Consider the following 19,800-nt stretch of genomic DNA (forward strand, 5'->3'; position numbering starts at 1 on the left):
ATTCGGACCCAAACCAATTCGTCCACAGTTGACTTGGCCATATGCCAATTCATGCATTTGGCCCCAAGCTAAGTCAGCCACAAACCAATTCGATATTGACCAAAAGGGATAAACGATTTAATATGTTAATGAATATATGTGACCGTCCATCACGAAACAGCTGTAAAGTCGGCTCGCGGTCAATTTTGTTTTATTTCGTGTTTAGAAAATATATCATAAGCTTTAAAATGAAAAATCATTTGACTCCAAACGATATCCAGAAGTAAAAACCAAGGGGTTAAGTGTACAACGTACAAAAAGTGACTATATCTCATTAACCGATGATCCTACAGATACGCGACCACTGACTTTTCTGTTCCTTTTTGACATATGGCACGACTCTCTAGGATATTTGGTTAAAAATTTAAAAAAAAAGTGACTATATCTTATTAACCAATGATCCTACAGATATGCGACCACTGACTTTTTTTTTTTTCCTTATGACCAAGGGAAAAGTTTGACATATCTCATGACTCTGTAGGAAATGATGTACATCATCATCATACATCATCATTTTATTTTCATTCAAATCGACATACAAAATATATATAAAGGACACAACATTTGAATGAGGAGATGCTCAAAAGCCCAAAGGCCAGAAGCGAGCACCCCCTTACACTGCCTTAAGTTACAACATACAATTACACAAAATTAACAAATAAAAGAAAAAAGAAAGAGGAGAAGAACATGCAAAGAAAGAACCAATATAAATATTTATAACATTTCATATAGACATTCCACAGTTCACAGAAGAAATTTATAGTTGGGTGGAGATGGGTGGGGATGGGTGAGGTCATTAAATAATGCCTAAATATTAGATGTAATTTTTTATTAGACTTTTCTTTATTTGTAACTTAAACTGGTTTACTGATTTTGCCATCTTTATATATTTATCAGTAATATTCCATTTCCTAGGACCGGCAGCTCAACGGAAGCCCGTGTTGTGAGGGCCACAAACTGCGGCTACGCACAGATACGCGAACGCTAATTTTTTTTGTTCTTTATGACCAGAGGAAAAGTTCGACATATCACACGACTCTTAGGATATTTGGTTTAAAAGATAGAGGGTTAAGTGCACAAAGTACAACGAATTGGTTTGTGACCGAATGCAAGACATCAATGCATCTAAATATACAGATTTGGTGTAAAAATAACGGTTATGGAAAAAATCACGAAATAGTTAAATTTGGCCAACTTTTTTGTACATCAATATACAGGGTTCGAATAGCATGTGGGCGAATTGGTTTGGGGCTGAATTGACGAATAGTATTGATATCGATATTGATATTTTTACAGATCACGTGATATTTCGATATGATGATTCGAATTGTCACGTGATCGTCAAACCTGTAGGAGAAGGTGTCAGTAACATGTCTAAGGGTATAGGAATCATTAACAAAATTAAACATTTCGTACCTGAGTATATTCTATATTCATTATATTATACACTGATACTTCCTTATGTTAATTACGGTATTATAGCATGGGGCAGCACTTGTAAAACATACTTAGATAAACTTTTCAAGCTGCAAAAGAGGGCACTTCGAATTGTATCAAATAGTCATTACCTAAGTCATTCAGCTCCTCTCTTTCAGAACTATACAGTACTTAATGTCCACGATACCTATGATCTTGAATTAAGTACTTTTATGTATAAACACTTTACCAATCAACTTCCAGAAGCATTTCAAAAGTATTTTGTAAGACATAGTACTCTGCACAAGTACCACACGAGAAATAATGAAGATTACCAGGTTCCTAAATTTAACACGAATTTCGCTCATAAAACCTTAAAATTAGCGGGCCCAATTAAGTGGAATTCACTTGAGAAACATATAAAGACTATAAAGACGATCAAGCATTTCAAAACCAAAGTGAAAGATAATATTATTCTTAATTACATTTAATATTTTATCTAATTTCCTTGTACGGCTTAAAATAATTTAATTGTGTATTGTATTATATGTAATATTAATATATAGTTAAATGTAGTATTGAATTTATCTCGGTAATTTCTTGCATATTCTTTATCACAAAACAGGCTTTTTTTGGTTTTTGTAAATAGGGTAAATGAGGTGGGAGGTTGTTTTTGACATTTTGCGGTATATTTTGTTGTTGTTGTTATTTTGAAACTTTTCTTTTTGTTAGGACAGGGGGTTCTTAATACAGGTCATCCGGCCTTCCGAGAACCTCCTCATTCAATGTATGTGTTTAATTGTTGTCCTGTTATATTTTATATTTGAATGAAACAAAGATGAATGAGTATGGATTGGGCGATGAAGTTCCTCCCAATAAAATATAGAGAGCACATGCATGATTTTTTTGGCAAACGAGGACGGAGTTGGCACGTATCTGCAGTTATCACCAAGAGAAATCCGCAATGATATGATGTCTTGTGCTATGTTCAAATATTTGATGAATGCAACCAGTCATGGTTTGCCGTTGCGTCTATTATTGAGAATATCTTAGCTACAATCAAAGCTCAAAATTCTTCACTGAAGGATGTATACCTGAGATCAGATAATGCTGGGTGTTACCACTGTGCACCCCCTATCAATTCAAGGAATAACACAGCCATGAAATTGCCCCCATGAAAGCCCATATTAACAATTATGTAAATGAAAAGCATGATGTTACAAGTGCTGCAGATATGAGAAGGACCCTGATATCGTACGACGGTGTACGAGGCTGCAAGATTGCAGTTGCAGAGTTGGACATGAGTAAGGTAGACAAACACCCAATGAAATTGGAAGGAATTACAGTGGGAAGAGAATGGAATTCGAGTATGGAAGGCCTACAATGTAGGAGAGGGCAAGCTTCTGAAGTATACTGAACTGCTCAAAGGAAACCAACAGCACACAGGACTAAAGATCATTGACAACTTTAGTTCAGCTACCCCTGGAAGACAGACAAGAAAGGCCGACAGTACCAGCAGCAAGAAAGGATTATTTCACTGTTTGGATATTGGATGTGTCTTATCCTTTGATGACGAGGAGGACATGCAGCATCACATGTCTGTAGGAACACATATTAGGGTACATGAATCTTCTTATGATCAAATTAAAAAGCAATGGGCCATGACGGTCTCAGAGATAAGCCAAAAGCCAACAACCTCTACTCTCTCCTGAAGTGCTTCATCTGATAATCGGCCTGAAACGAGCAGACATAGTCCAAATGTATCAGAAAGGGTGCCACTCGTTCCAGAAGCTGAGGAAATCCAGACAACATGTTCAGACTTCGGATCGTGTTAAGAATTGTTTGATCGATAAATTCAACAAGGGAGTGGAAGCAAAACAAAAGGCCGATCCGACCAATGTGGCGCATAAGATGATGCACAGTCGCACCGAGGATGGAACGCTGATGTTTCAGCCAAGCTTTTTTCCCCAGCTGCAACACAAAGGAGGAATTAAGTGTTGAATGTAACCGCTAAAGCTGCAGAGGAAGAAAAGATTAACGATGAGGATGTTGATGGACTAAACGCTGAAGAAGAGTGGCAACAGTTAAGAAATACAGTCTTCAGTTCTATTGACTTTGAACACCCCATGAAGTTGAATGAAGTCAACTTGCATGACTTGTGTGAACTTTATAGCAAGAGCAACATCGGCAAACTGAAACTTGCAGAACTAAAACTTGTGTGTAATAATTATGAGGTTGAGGTTCTGGGAGCAAAAAAATAGGAAAGCCTCCTATATTGCTGCACTCAACAAATTACTAGCCACATGTTTTTTGTAGGAGATGAGTTGTTCTATATTATCATGATTATCAGATCAGACATTTCAATGGACGATTGAGAGTAAAATCCAAAAATCTTGTCTATTTTGCAATGTCCAACAAAAAGTGACAGATTTCAATTTGAGATACCCAAATATTCCGAGTATCCTGCTTTGTTTTTTCTTTAGTGGTAACTTTGTAACTTGTCAATATACATTTTCAACAATGCCACGATAATTGTATTTCAAACACCAGTACATGTATGAGGTAACATTTTGTTTTCTTACATTATAATCTATAGGCTGATTGTGATATTTTGAAACAAAGCAAATAGTGCACAGCCAATCTATATACGTTGTAGATGGCTTAGAGGAATGTAACTTTGCACTTTCAGCTCCAAACAAGATCTTCAGATGTCAAGTCAACTCGAAAATAATGTTGACACTTGTTGCTGAAGCAAATGAAGCTCAAAATCTACATAAGAATGTTTATTCTTATGATACTATTCTTGCATAGATAAGATTCATGTTCATTCGATTTTAGTATACGTGCAACATAGCATTGTGCATGAAAGACATGATATACGATATCTTTCAACTTTATGATTGTTTAATCAAATGTTCTTTAATAGTCTTCAGTATTTGATTAAAATACGATAATTTTGTTTTACTCATTTTGGAGGGAATAAGACATAGAAACATCTACATTTTAAAGTTTAAGTAATGTTTATTTTTCCAATTATCAGCTATTTTAGTCAACTTTATAATGAAGAAATGCCTTAAAAGACATGTGCTTCCTTACCGGAGATATTCAGTTTTGTGAGCTTGCTAAAATACCATTATAGAAACACTGAATTTTCTATTGAACCAAAGATAATCTGATTTGTTTCCCACAGTCTATGCCTACAGCCTAAGGTTGGTTCATTTGGAGGAAAATGAAAACAAAACAAAATTTGGATGTATATTCTATATGCTTGTGTGAATTAATTTAATAAAAATGACAATTTTAAAGAAGTTCTGAGGGAGGCCAAATGATAGGGGTTGCTTGAATTATTATTTGTTAACTATAATGTTCACTAGAATGAATGAGCTATAATGAGGTAATTTTTGTATTACAATTATATTGTATATTGCAATCGTTCGAAACAAAGCAAATAAGGCACGGTCTACGTTGTGACAATTTGAGAAGGCTCCATTAGTTATCAACATTTCCAAAAGCAATGTGAAAAAAAAAATACATGGATCTTGCACTTTCAGTTCCATACAACTTTTTATGAGTAAGCATGGTAAGCTAGAATATCATTTTGATACAATTAGGCGTCAAAAAGAACGGTAACATGCAAAGTGTCATCATGATTATGTACTAATAAAAAATGAATTGCTAGGTCTATAATAACTAATGTTCATATGTTGATGCTAAATAATGTTGTATGATCATGATGTAAATCCTAAGGGAGCGTTGCTTACCAAATAATTGGTTTATTTCTTACTTTTGTTTGAATCTGATCATAAACAGTTTGTTCAATCAAACTGTTCTTTAAAATTCCTGAGTGTTTGACCAAGTATTTTAGGTTTTTCTCATTTTAGGTTGAATAAAATTTAGAAACACTTAAATTTTAGTAACATTTTGCTTTTGTTATCCATGTTATTAAAGTTTAAAACCTTACTTAACTTAATAACCAGCTCTAAATAAAGTATGTAGTTGAAATAATCACGTATTTCATTAATATTAGAATATTTTCAGCTTTGTAATATTGCTTAAATACCAAGAAACATTTTTTATAGAAACACTGTATTTTCTAAAAAAGCAACACCGCCCGAAGATATTCTATTTTTTCCCACAGCCACATGTTGGGTCACTCTAATGACACAAAAAAATTCAAAATTTGGATGTATATTTTTTATATTTGCATTTGAATTCATCAACTAAAAATTTAATTTTTTAAGACATTTTGAGTGGGGTATGTTCAGACACCCCCAGAGCCAAATGATAGGGGTTGGTTGAATTTCAATTGTTCTCTGTAATGCCCGGGGTAGATGTTTCCTACATATACTTAATTTACTTAAATAACTTCAACCACTTGTAGAAAAGTGAGAATACAAAATTGGCTTAAATCCAGGAAAGGAAAAATTCATCCATTTTAAGGGGGAAGATTGTACCAAAACAAATAAGGGCTATAAACCCTTAACAAGGGTGGTCAGAATCCTGAAAAAGTTTCAGTGAGAATGTTTCATCAAACACCCCTACTACACCAAATATGGGCAAATTCGGCCAACCTTGATGTTCCTGTCGCTGCCTGGTTTACTCCGGCATGATCAATTAAGCACTGTTCCACTGTGGGGATTTTCGGGGACTTTTGATGTGTTATTTTATGCTTTTCTGAAATGAATGGTAATTAAATGGATTCTGCTGCAATTAGTGGTGGGTTAACAACTTGTTTTTCTTAATTTGTCTGGCCTATATAACATCATAATAAAAGTACGAAGAAATTCCTAAGGAGAAAGGTGTCAAATGTGCATAAATTAAAAACGGCCTCCACATTACACTATTTCGAGATATTTTAGTTCTTAGACAATGACTTACATCATGCAGTTATTGTTAACAACATGTACAATAGGCAATTGAACCCTACTGGTAGCGCAGTGTTGTAGCTATACGGGATGAACTAGTTAGCATCATATATCAAAAAGTATAAAAGCTATGATTTTAGTACTTGCTCTATGTTTCAATTACTTATTCTTTTCCAAATATCTGAATCTTCAACCCGGTACAAGCTTTAATAACGGGAGAACATACATTTTTATTAAAAAGAAATCCTACCATCTATCCAAACTCGCCGTGTTATTCCAATGCACATTTTGCTTCACCGGGCAGCCATTTTTGTGGTCGTATTTGAAATATTGGTGTCATAAAACCGTCATAGGTACAAATTTAGTACTTTCTGTCAATCAATTATGGCTAAAGGCCCGGTCACACTATGACGAATAGGGGTGAACGGCAAGCGACGTTAAGCTGCGAATTGCAATTTTGAATTTACCGTCACTCACCGTGTGCTGCCGTTAGTTGTCGCTGACGAATCCGTTAGCGACCGCAGACGGCCGCAATTATTACAACTTGTGTGTAATAATTATGAGGTTGAGGTTCTGGGAGCACAAAAATAGGAAAGCCTCCTATATTGCTGCACTCAACAAATTACTAGCCACATGTTTTTTGTAGGAGATGAGTTGTTCTATATTATCATGATTATCAGATCAGACATTTCAATGGACGATTGAGAGTAAAATCCAAAAATCTTGTCTATTTTGCAATGTCCAACAAAAAGTGACAGATTTCAATTTGAGATACCCAAATATTCCGAGTATCCTGCTTTGTTTTTTCTTTAGTGGTAACTTTGTAACTTGTCAATAGACATTTTCAACAATGCCACGATAATTGTATTTCAAACACCAGTACATGTATGAGGTAACATTTTGTTTTCTTACATTATAATCTATAGGCTGATTGTGATATTTTGAAACAAAGCAAATAGTGCACAGCCAATCTACGTTGTAGATGGCTTAGAGGAATGTAACTTTGCACTTTCAGCTCCAAACAAGATCTTCAGATGTCAAGTCAACTCGAAAATAATGTTGACACTTGTTGCTGAAGCAAATGAAGCTCAAAATCTACATAAGAATGTTTATTCTTATGATACTATTCTTGCATAGATAAGATTCATGTTCATTCGATTTTAGTATACGTGCAACATAGCATTGTGCATGAAAGACATGATATACGATATCTTTCAACTTTATGATTGTTTAATCAAATGTTCTTTAATAGTCTTCAGTATTTGATTAAAATACGATAATTTTGTTTTACTCATTTTGGAGGGAATAAGACATAGAAACATCTACATTTTAAAGGTTAAGTAATGTTTATTTTTCCAATTATCAGCTATTTTAGTCAACTTTATAATGAAGAAATGCCTTAAAAGACATGTGCTTCCTTACCGGAGATATTCAGTTTTGTGAGCTTGCTAAAATACCATTATAGAAACACTGAATTTTCTATTAAACCAAAGATAATCTGATTTGTTTCCCACAGTCTATGCCTACAGCCTAAGGTTGGTTCATTTGGAGGAAAATGAAAACAAAACAAAATTTGGATGTATATTCTATATGCTTGTGTGAATTAATTTAATAAAAATGACAATTTTAAAGAAGCTCTGAGGGAGGCCAAATGATAGGGGTTGCTTGAATTATTATTTGTTAACTATAATGTTCACTAGAATGAATGAGCTATAATGAGGTAATTTTTGTATTACAATTATATTGTATATTGCAATCGTTCGAAACAAAGCAAATAAGGCACGGTCTACGTTGTGACAATTTGAGAAGGCTCCATTCGTTATCAACATTTCCAAAAGCAATGTGAAAAAAAAATACATGGATCTTGCACTTTCAGTTCCATACAACTTCTTATGAGTAAGCATGGTAAGCTAGAATATCATTTTGATACAATTAGGCGTCAAAAAGAACGGTAACATGCAAAATGTCATCATGATTATGTACTAATAAAAAAATGAATTGCTAGGTCTATAATAACTAATGTTCATATGTTGATGCTAAATAATGTTGTATGATCATGATGTAAATCCTAAGGGAGCGTTGCTTACCAAATAATTGGTTTATTTCTTACTTTTGTTTGAATCTGATCATAAACAGTTTGTTCAATCAAACTTTTCTTTAAAATTCCTGAGTGTTTGACCAAGTATTTTAGGTTTTTCTCATTTTAGGTTGAATAAAATTTAGAAACACTTAAATTTTAGTAACATTTTGCTTTTGGTATCCAGGATATTAAAGTTTAAATGATTACTTAACTTAATAACCAGCTCTAAATAAAGTATGTAGTTGAAATAATCACGTATTTCATTAATATTAGAATATTTTCAGCTTTGTAATATTGCTTAAATACCAAGAAACATTTTTTATAGAAACACTGTATTTTCTAAAAAAGCAACACCGCCCGAAGATATTCTATTTTTTCCCACAGCCACATGTTGGGTCACTCTAATGACACAAAAAAATTCAAAATTTGGATGTATATTTTTTATATTTGCATTTGAATTCATCAACTAAAATTTAATTTTTAAGACATTTTGAGTGGGGTATGTTCAGACACCCCCAGAGCCAAATGATAGGGGTTGGTTGAATTTCAATTGTTCTCTGTAATGCCCGGGGTAGATGTTTCCTACATATACTTAATTTACTTAAATAACTTCAACCACTTGTGAAAAAGTGAGAATACAAAATTGGCTTAAATCCAGGAAAGGAAAAATTCATCCATTTTAAGGGGGAAGATTGTACCAAAACAAATAAGGGCTATAAACCCTTAACAAGGGGGGTCAGAATCCTGAAAAAGTTTCAGTGAGAATGTTTCATCAAACACCCCTACTACACCAAATATGGGCAAATTCGGCCAACCTTGATGTTCCTGTCGCTGCCTGGTTTACTCCGGCATGATCAGTTAAGCACTGTTCCACTGTGGGGATTTTCGGGGACTTTTGATGTGTTATTTTATGCTTTTCTGAAATGAATGGTAATTAAATGGATTCTGCTGCAATTAGTGGTGGGTTAACAACTTGTTTTTCTTAATTTGTCTGGCCTATATAACATCATAATAAAAGTACGAAGAAATTCCTAAGGAGAAAGGTGTCAAATGTGCATAAATTAAAAACGGCCTCCACATTACACTATTTCGAGAGATTTTAGTTCTTAGACAATGACTTACATCATGCAGTTATTGTTAACAACATGTACAATAGGCAATTGAACCCTACTGGTAGCGCAGTGTTGTAGCTATACGGGATGAACTAGTTAGCATCATATATCAAAAAGTATAAAAGCTATGATTTTAGTACTTGCTCTATGTTTCAATTACTTATTCTTTTCCAAATATCTGAATCTTCAACCCGGTACAAGCTTTAATAACGGGAGAACATACATTTTTATTAAAAAGAAATCCTACCATCTATCCAAACTCGCCGTGTTATTCCAGTGCACATTTTGCTTCACCGGGCAGCCATTTTTGTGGTCGTATTTGAAATATTGGTGTCATAAAACCGTCATAGGTACAAATTTAGTACTTTCTGTCAATCAATTATGGCTAAAGGCCCGGTCACACTATGACGAATAGGGGTGAACGGCAAGCGACGTTAAGCTGCGAATTGCAATTTTGAATTTACCGTCATTCACCGTGTGCTGCCGTTAGTTGTCGCTGACGAATCCGTTAGCGACCGCAGACGGCCGCAATTATTCGTCGCGTTCGTCGGCAAATTTTCAACATGTTGAAAATCTTGTGACGGCAAAAGAATCAGTTGTGATTCCGTTCAGATTTCGTTGGAGACCGCAACCCTCATTTCTTTGACGTTTCCATAGCGTGCGAAGCCATGTCTAGTCGTTTTGAGGTCGTCACAATTTCGTTGGTAGTCGTTGGTAAACGTCACTTCGATTTCAATAGACTACCCGGCACGATGCAATTTTAAAATTCATATAAAAAGAAAATAATATCAATAATAATCAAAAATATTAATATTTCTGATTATTATTGATATTGTTATTGATATTGATGATAATATTTTTGATCATTATTGATATATTGATATTGATATAATAGTTTGGATTATTATTAATATTGATTTTCATATTTGGATTCCTATTGATATTTATATTAATTTTTTGATTATTTTTGATATGTGTAATATTTTTTATTATTATTGATATTGATATTAATATCTTTGATTATAATCGGCCTAATTGATATTGATGTTAATATTTTCGATTATTATTGATATTTATATTGGTTTTTTTATATTATTATTGATATGTGTAATATTTTTGATTATTATTGATATTGATGGTAATATTTTTGATTATTATTGATAAAGATATTAATAGTTTTGATTATTATTGATATGTGTAATATTTTTGATTATTATTGATATGTGTAATATTTTTGATTATTATTGATATCGATATTAATATTTTTGATTATTATTGATATAGATATTAATAGTTTAGATTATTATTGATATTGCTTTTACTATTTTTGATTATTATTGATATTTATATTTTTTTAATTATTATTATTGATATTTGTAATATTTTTTATTACTATTGATAGTGATGTTGATATTTTTGATTATTATTGAAATAGATATTAATAGTTTGGATTATTATTGATATTGATTTTACTATTTTTGTTTATTATTGATATGTGTAATATTTTTCATTATTATTGATATTGATGTTAATAATCCTGATTATTATTGATATAGATATTAATAGTTTGGATTATTATTGATATTGATTTTACTATTTTTGATTATTGTTGATATTGATGTTAATATTTTTGATTATTATTGATATTGATATTTTTGAGTGGATGATCAGAACGTTGTGAAGAGTGGGAACGCCAAAGGGGACTATACGACCCGCACACACACAGGCTTTGATGTCGGCTGCTGAGTCACGTCATCATCACCGCAATCCACCGTCAGCTGCTGTTCCTTGCCGCAAGCAAATCCGCGGCCAGCCGTCTGACCTCGTTGCTTGTTGTCGGGCTCCGTCGAGACTTCGTCACTCATCGCCCAGACAACGTCCGGATTTGGTCGCTAGTCTCCGTTTCCTGCCGCAGCCTTTCGTCCCTTGCCGTCGTGTTGTCGCTAAAGGTCGTTCCCACTCGTCACCGAATCTTGTTTTTACTCTTTTTGTCGTCGCTTTGCCGTCAACATTTTGTGATTTTCACGTTCGTCACCTTTCGTTGCTTATCGTCCGTCATAGTGTGACCGGGCCTTTATTCTCTACATGTCAATCTTTAAATAATTGGCATAGTCCTTATAATAACGGGCGTCCGGCTTGATGAGTAAATGACAGCAAACAGCTGCAAACCAGTGAAAAATACCCCAAAAACTTGGTTAGTGGAGCTCCGCTCGTACATGTCAATAGCGTCATTATCATGATTATCGATTGAATTAGTCGTCCGTAGCGGACAATTCGGTCGCTCATTGGGTCAATATTATCAGGTGGTAATAAATTTGCATTGGACAATAGATTACTATATAATGGCAGAGAAGATGTACGGGAGAGAAGGGTTAACGGAATTATATGCTTGAGATAATCCCGTAGGTAATCCGGTTACACCTATTCATAGTCCTTTATTCTCAAGTAGTTGGACATCCGCTTGCAGTAGCCTTTGATGTGATGTGTGAGACCGCTCACGGTCGACCGATTCGCACTCCAGAATTGGAAATATTTCGAATGTTTCTATAGAGAATTTGTTGAAAAGTATGAAACGCGTGTATTAAGGACTTGATGCTTGGATGGGATATAACACGTGGATAATACAAGAAAGAAATCGAGTGTTGTAAACATTTCCCCCCAAATCCGCCTTTTTTGTTAATATATAAATTTCTAAAGAAGAAATTTTTAAGATTTTTTAGAGAAGTGATGATTGTTGATCATTTCTATTTTATTTTTTTAATGTATTTTCCGGTCATTTCCTGTAAACCTAATAAAGATGTTCTGATAGTTGAAAACATTCTCTATCACAAATGATAGAGGCTGAAAGTGACAGCAAGCGACGAAAATTATAATTTGCTATGGAACTCCAGTCATATTTTATCTGAAATCTGACTGGATGACAGAGCCTGCATGTATGGTATGCATGGTACGATGACATGCAATCACTGACCTATCCCTAAAAGTAGCTGCGTGTATCACGCCCGTTCCGGGTTCAAACCCCATTGTTGTATTCTATTGTTAAGCGGCTAAATAGGGTGATTTACCATTTACTTTGAATGGGCGGTCTCACACATATTTTGTTTGAGTATAGCTGGATCAACCTCCTCTTCCTTCCATCTTCTCTGATAATGGTTTAGTACTGCATATACAGCTAGAACGCTGGACAACCAATTCTTTTGTTATGCAAGGCTCACTCAGTCATTTAATGAGGCAATACAAACGATCGAATTTGGTGTTGAAATGAGCAAAATTTTGAGGTACACCTTTTCAATGTAAAATTAATTTTCTCGGCCAAATGAAAAGCAATAATTTTCATTTTTTCAGTAAATGTCAGGAAAAACTGTAATGCTTGATACTGTATTTTTTTTTCAAATTTTAGTGTTAAACTTAGGCGTGAAATTCAGTCATTTAGTGTAAGATTTTCGATTTTTATAGGCTTCAACTCTGCCCGCGAGCCTTTTTTTGGATCAACCTTTTAGCTTTTCAAAGTAATATAGTTCGCTAAAGAAGGATTTTTCCCAACTTTTTAACGCACATCACCGTGAGCGATATATCATAGTTTTGTCAGAATTTCCGTTTTGATTCCACCATTTTTTACTGCCGGCTGAAATGTTTTCAAAATCCACGCGTGAAATCTTAGGCTAATACTAGCATTGTGGATCGATATCATTCAAAATTCACCTGGAGATAGGAGGGACAGAAAATTAAAATTCCCTATAATAACACGCGAATTTTTCTAGGTTTGGACAGTGGATTTTCCCATGGACCTCATCCTAGGTAAATAAACAAACAAACAGACAAAATGGTTTTCATATAATTAAATCATGGAATCCATAGCCTATTCAATTGAAATTGCAGGCAATCACGGGAGCAAATTTCCAAAATTCACCTCATTTACAATTGGGGATTTGGGCTACCAAATCGCTGGTCAGGCAATACTCGCTTTCAATGGAAAAGGGACCTGTTTGACAACAATGGAAATATCGATTATTTCTGCTGGTTGCTCTCGATATAAAGTATTGAGTTTGACATTTTCGGAGCATGAAGGAAAAGGGTAAAATAAAAACGGAAATTCTGACAAAACTATAATATATAGACCCACACGATGTGCTTTACAGAGGTGGGAAATATCTTTCTTTAGCAAACTATATTAGTTTGAGACGCTAAAAATGAATTCCGTAAAAAGCTCGCGGGCGAACTAAAAGCCTATAAAAATCAAAAATATCACACTAAAAGACAAAATTTGATGCTTAATTTTAACAAAAAAAAAAAAAAAAAAAATGTATATCCAAGCACTATGTTTTTAACTGACATTACTGAAGAAAAAAAAAAGATATTGCTTTATATTTGACCGAGAAAATAAATTTCATAGCAAAAAGGTGTATCTCTGAATTGTGCTGATTTTAACATGTATCGATCGACTTTTAGCGCGACTATGCATTTCTAAAGAATCGGTTGTCCAGCGTTCTAGCTGTATATCGGTTTAAATTTCAATAAGCGGGTTTATGGAAAGGTCACGGTGAATTTGCTGTGGACGACACTGCACTATGATCCAATTGATTTGAATTATTTTTAATATGTTTAGGACACAAGGAGGCTTTTGAAATTGTTAAAGGTTTGATAAAATGAATAGTTCATCAGCATATTTCCAAGATGGCTGTCAAATATCTACATTTTGCTATATCTTTGCTTTAAGATGTTTTATTTATAAATCAAATAATGGTTATCAAATTCATGGATTGCCATATGGCTCGGCTCAACCATAACGTTGCTGAATTCAGATGAAACGACCCTGATTCAGGTTACACGTTGTCCAGGTAAAACTTCACAAGGCTATAACACTGCAGTCCTATCTCCAACCAAACCACACCAACACATGGAGAGAAGACTATGACAAGGCTCTGACAAAGTCCCCACGGAGGAGAGGACTTCTGTGAGACAGTCCTTAGTAACCAATGGATCCAGCGCTGAGAACACTTGGGGTGACCCGAGACCCGGGACACCAATAAAGTGATTTACCTCTCGATGTCCCACTCTGCCCCAGATAATCAACTGTGAACAAGTGGCCATGGGTGATAGCTTGTGTGTTTTAGTAAATACTTGCAGATGGGCGCTCTCACTCTATGTGATCTGCAGTTCTCTATAGGTAAAAGTCCCATATAACTCAACACTACGCTCTACAATCAAACAAGTCGCTAGGTTTCCATAGACCGGAATTTGAAATTCTTAAGTGCAAAACACAGGTCTGGTTTCTGTCTTTAAAAAAACCCGCAACATCCACAAACTTGGCTGAAGTCGTTGTTACAAGAAATACTCTTGCTGGTGTCTACAGTATCTACGACATCTACAGTAGAGGTATAATACCTCTACTGGTCATTAACTGTTAAAATATCTTTCAGAAACCCCTATGCAAAGGTTAGTCTCCAGACCTTGTATATACTGTAGATTTGGCATGATCCCGAAGTACAGATGATGAAAATATTGCCAAGCTCATGATGGCTCACTCCTCTGGTAAGTTTGTGTGGCCTGCTTCCTCGCTGCATGTCACCCGGCCACTATGGTTTTCTGAAAGATATTTGTGACGTGTCATGTCAGAAGGAGACACTTTTGGGCAGGATCGTAAATGGAGAAATAGCCAAAAATTTGCGCGGGGGTGATTTTTTCACAATTTTGGTTTGTTGCGAATTTGTGATGCTATTAATGTTAAAAATATTGTCTGATAGTTTCAGACCGGAATATAACTGGCATCTTGTATTTTTTGAGACATTTTTGAAGGGAATTTCTACTCTCTACATTGTCAATAATATTTTTAAAGGCCGATATCTCAATTTCAAATTTTATAATACCATAACTTACGAACTCAATATCTTCGCTTAGGAATGTCCGATTTCATTGGGGAGAACGGTGTTGGGGAGCAAAATATCTTTATATTTAAGATGTGTAAAAACCTCAAAATTGATAACCTGCCCAAAAGTGTCTCCTTTTGACATGACACGTCACATTTTAAGGCAGTCAAATCTGTACCGTTTTCCTCTACCAGCTAGTATCCATCACTGAGATGTAACAGTGTTTGAACGGTCATCCTATCGCGGAGGGGGTTCTCATGGATTTTCTGGGTACCCAATATATCGCCCATATATTAAGTACTTCACATTTTGAAAAAAATGTGCAACCCGCCTAAATATCTCCCCAGTGGTCCATGTGATGAAGAAATTAAAGACAGCTGGCTCTTCATCACGATACTTTGATGACAGTTACTTATGATAAATACAAGTTTGTACCTTTGTCTTTCAAACACACAACACTTATTATTAGAGAACTTTGAATTACGCATTCTCGTTTGCATAAAGTCATTGCTATATGAACACTGACAAATGTCAACATTGGCGGGAAATTTGAATTACTGTTATGGAACGTGTAAAAAAAAGAAGCAGAAGTAAGTACCAAAGTTGTTTGCAAGCCCTGTTTCTGGTATGAGGTAATCTCAGTATACTTACTTGATAATTGTGATAGAAGAAATGTATTCATTAACAGATAAGGAAAGGGACCGTCTTTGAAATTCATCAAAAATAGGCCTTAACGACAAACAAAAATAATGTGAAAATCATGACAAAAACATACATGATTATTGGTTTGGTGTGAAAGTTCATAGTCAGGACAATAGCAATTGTTGCAATAAAATATAAATATGTGTATGCGTGGATGGTATGCATGATTAAAAGTACCAAAAATGTATAAAGGTAAATATAATTATTTGTATTGAGGTCATTATTATTTGTATTGAGAGTTTAAATCTTTCTATATATGGATTACCACCCATAGCTACTAAGACTAGCTATCTTTTTAAGCAGTACAAAATATTTCGGACTTTTCAAACATTTGGAATCGGATTTGATGACATCGTCATAATTTGGCCAATAGATGTCATAATTGTGTATATTTTGAAATCAAACATGTCTTTTCTTACTTAGAACATCTGCACGTATTAGGAAATAGTTTAAAAAAATAATCATTTGGTTAAAATAAATAATTATATGTATATCAGCGAAAATAACCAATATTTTAAGTCTTTAAAAAAAAAACCAGAAAAATCGCAATTTAACATTTTCTTTAGTGCACAAGTCAATAGGAAAACCAAAATAAAAGCTCCTTAAAACAAAATTGGTATATCACATTGGTTCCAAATAAATTGGAATGGAAAGATATAAAAAAAAAATTAATAAGGCGAGAAAGGTGACCTATGAATTCATAATCCTGGCTAGGGATACTATCAATATCTATTGGTCTTACAAAAAGTTCTTTCAAGGTGACGTACCTCAAATTTTAAGGATTGGGCTCTGACTACTGTGTTTAAACAACAATAGTACAGCTACTAAGCTGAATCAGTGTGTATGTGCACTTTGTGATAAAAGCATGAGAGTGTCCACACACGAAGTATGTTGTCTAAAATTTATTTTAAGATGTGGAGCCATTTAAGATTTGACCCCTAATGACCTCTAGATGTTACGAAAGGTCACACAGGGGTAAATTGTGAAAGTGTTCTAATCTTGTCAACAGATACACCAAATTATTCGTCTGATCACGAGGATTTTCAAAATATATAGTTTGTGTTATCTACGACCTACCGTCACTTTGGGTTAAAACATTTTGTTTGTACAGAGGTACATAATTCAACTTGCTCCGATTTTGACAAAAATGGTGGCAACATAGACCGTTTAGCTAACACGAATCATGAAAATAATAGTTTTGCATATCTACTGTGTTAACCTACTGAGATAGAGGTTAGAAATGTCAAATGCCATTGGCTGGCCATAGGGACCTGTTCATCGTTAACTTCCATTGCAAATAACTAGTAAAGAGTACATTTTAGATGGTAAGTACAATCATGTTTCTTAATTGTTATGTCAAGACAAACAATTTGCCACAAATTTTGGCAAAATCGGAGCAAGCTGAAATTGCTGACCATGTACAAGTTTTCCCCCTAAATGATATATTTGTAGTATACCTTTGTAACGATTGTTTGTAGATAGCACAAACTATACCTTTTTGAAATCATTGTGATCATACAAAGAATTTGTTGTATGTCGATAAGATTGGAGCATTTTCACATTTTTACCCCTGTATGACCTTGCGTGACCTCTAACGGTCACTAGGGGTCAAATCCGAAATGGCCCCACATCTTAAAATAAACTTTGGACCATATACTTCATGTGTGAAAACTCCCATGCTTTTATCACAAAGTGCACAATCTTGCCAAATTTGGGAGCTTAGCAGCTAAACTACAAGCCATGTATAGAAAAAGGCGATTTAGAACTTGCAATTTTTCAATGTAGGCTTCCGTGGCCAGTGGGTTGTTTGTGACTCTCCAACAAAATATCTTTTATTTTTTGTAAATATATATTTGCTCACCTAAAGTCCATCTCTCAGTTAAAACTGTCATAATATTATATTTTTATATCATCGAATGCCCTTTGAAAGTAGGCTACCAACCTTAAACATGTATCGACTTCATAATAAAGTGCCTCCCTCCCGTGTATTATTATTAAAGAAGACTTGTGATATGACATTGCAGTCATATTGGTTGCAGAGAACTGAAAATGTAAAACTGCTGTCACAAACCAAAAAAATAAAAACTCGAAGTGATATTAAAAAGATGACTAATAATACCCACCATATGAAAAAAAAATATAAAAAAAGTTTTAAATGAAACCTTTGAACATCGGGTATAATATACAGTTCGGTAAGATTTCCTTTTTGGAGAACCCTATCCGACACGCAGCTCCCCAAATTTCATTGGATGTAGGAATTTTTTGATTACCAAACAACTAAACACCGATTTTGAAAGTAGGAGGAAACCGGAGATCCCGTAGAAAACCTACGAGTGCGAGTATGGATCGAATAAACTTAGTGCGCATACTGTACACAATCCTTGTCCACGACCGTTGCGTCAACTCGCTCTCATTTTTCCCCAGCGACAGAAACTTGCCTTTGACTTCCGGATCAATGACGTTTCGACTTAATTTTATTTCTAATATATATATTCATCTCAAAACGAGGTTCTATCCGCAAAATACGTCTTGCGTGTGCGTACGCCAGTCGTGTGCTTTAACGGCCGTATACGCTTTGCAAAAGCCTTCTGGTGCGTTGCTAGAAAAACGCGAGAACCAAAATGTACTTTTTGTGCACCCGTTTGCAGGGAGAATCTCGTTTTGGTAGCAAGATGGCGAATCCGTGCAAAGGGCAAATATAATTAAAACATTGCTCAAAAGCACCATAATTAAGAAGTTATGGCACTTTTACTTTATTTCACTTGACAGTCCTCTTTTAACTTTTTGGTTTTTGTCTTTTGCTTTTGTGTTTGTTTTCTAGCAACTTTGTATGGTAAAGGGACATACTTTGCCAAACACGCAAGTTCTTCTGTATATTACGCCAAGAAAGAAGATAGTACTGGAAACCGATATATGTACATGTGTAAAGTCATGGTTGGAGAATATACATTGGCTGAGCGTGACATGTATGTGCCTCCAAAGAAGCCAGGCTCAGATAGGCGGTATGATTGTATCGTAGACAACGTCACCAATCCGCAAATTATTGTGATATTCCAAGATGGTCAAGCTTACCCAGAATATTTGATAACGTTTACGAAGGTCTAAATTGTGTATGTTCTACTTTCGTCCACCTTAATGCTTTAAACGATCTCTCATAAATGAAATGAGCGCAAAGCGTGTACAAATTTAGACTTAGGTTGTGAGGGAGCGTTGACTTCATTTATGTATGACCATACTTAAACTGTCGTGCTTATTGAAGGATCTAGCGGCAAATTCGCGTAAAAGCTGGCAACCAAATTATTTTGGTTAATTCGGGTATGCTGAATTGAAACCTTTTGTCTGCCAAGCTAATGTATATTGGAATTCCGTGACCCTCAAAAAAGACCCCTACCCCAACATGCTCAAATTTGGGGCAAAATTTTAACATGCTTCAAATTCACTAAACAACATGTCAAATTATTTGTCTGGGTATAAGGATCGCAAAAATGTAACATTTGCATATAGGACATATAGTTACCAAGCTATGAGGCTCCACAGGTCCAAGGTCAATTTCATGCTATAGAGGGTTGCTCCGATTTTCGTAAAAATGGATCCAACTGTTCCTCAAGTTCAAGGAATTCAGGAAAAGAGTAGTTTTTACTATCTGCGATGTCAAGTTCAGAAGATATATGAAAAATAAACACCAATTCCATCGAATCCTATGGAATCCTACATATCTT

The 19,800-nt window shown here is 34.7% G+C and overlaps 1 protein-coding gene across 1 annotated transcript in view; it reads left to right on the forward strand.

The window, feature by feature from the left end:
* LOC140167859 (protein mono-ADP-ribosyltransferase PARP14-like) overlaps positions 1–19,186 on the forward strand; it is a 51,380-nt gene extending 32,194 nt beyond the window's left edge. The window contains exon 6 of the mRNA XM_072191150.1: positions 18,903–19,186. Within this exon, the coding sequence (XP_072047251.1) occupies positions 18,903–19,186 (284 nt within the window). The remainder of the gene's footprint in view (positions 1–18,902) is intronic.
* Positions 19,187–19,800: the final 614 nt, after the last annotated feature.

This window comes from Amphiura filiformis, chromosome 13 (assembly GCF_039555335.1).
Source record: "Amphiura filiformis chromosome 13, Afil_fr2py, whole genome shotgun sequence".
Taxonomy (NCBI): domain Eukaryota; kingdom Metazoa; phylum Echinodermata; class Ophiuroidea; order Amphilepidida; family Amphiuridae; genus Amphiura; species Amphiura filiformis.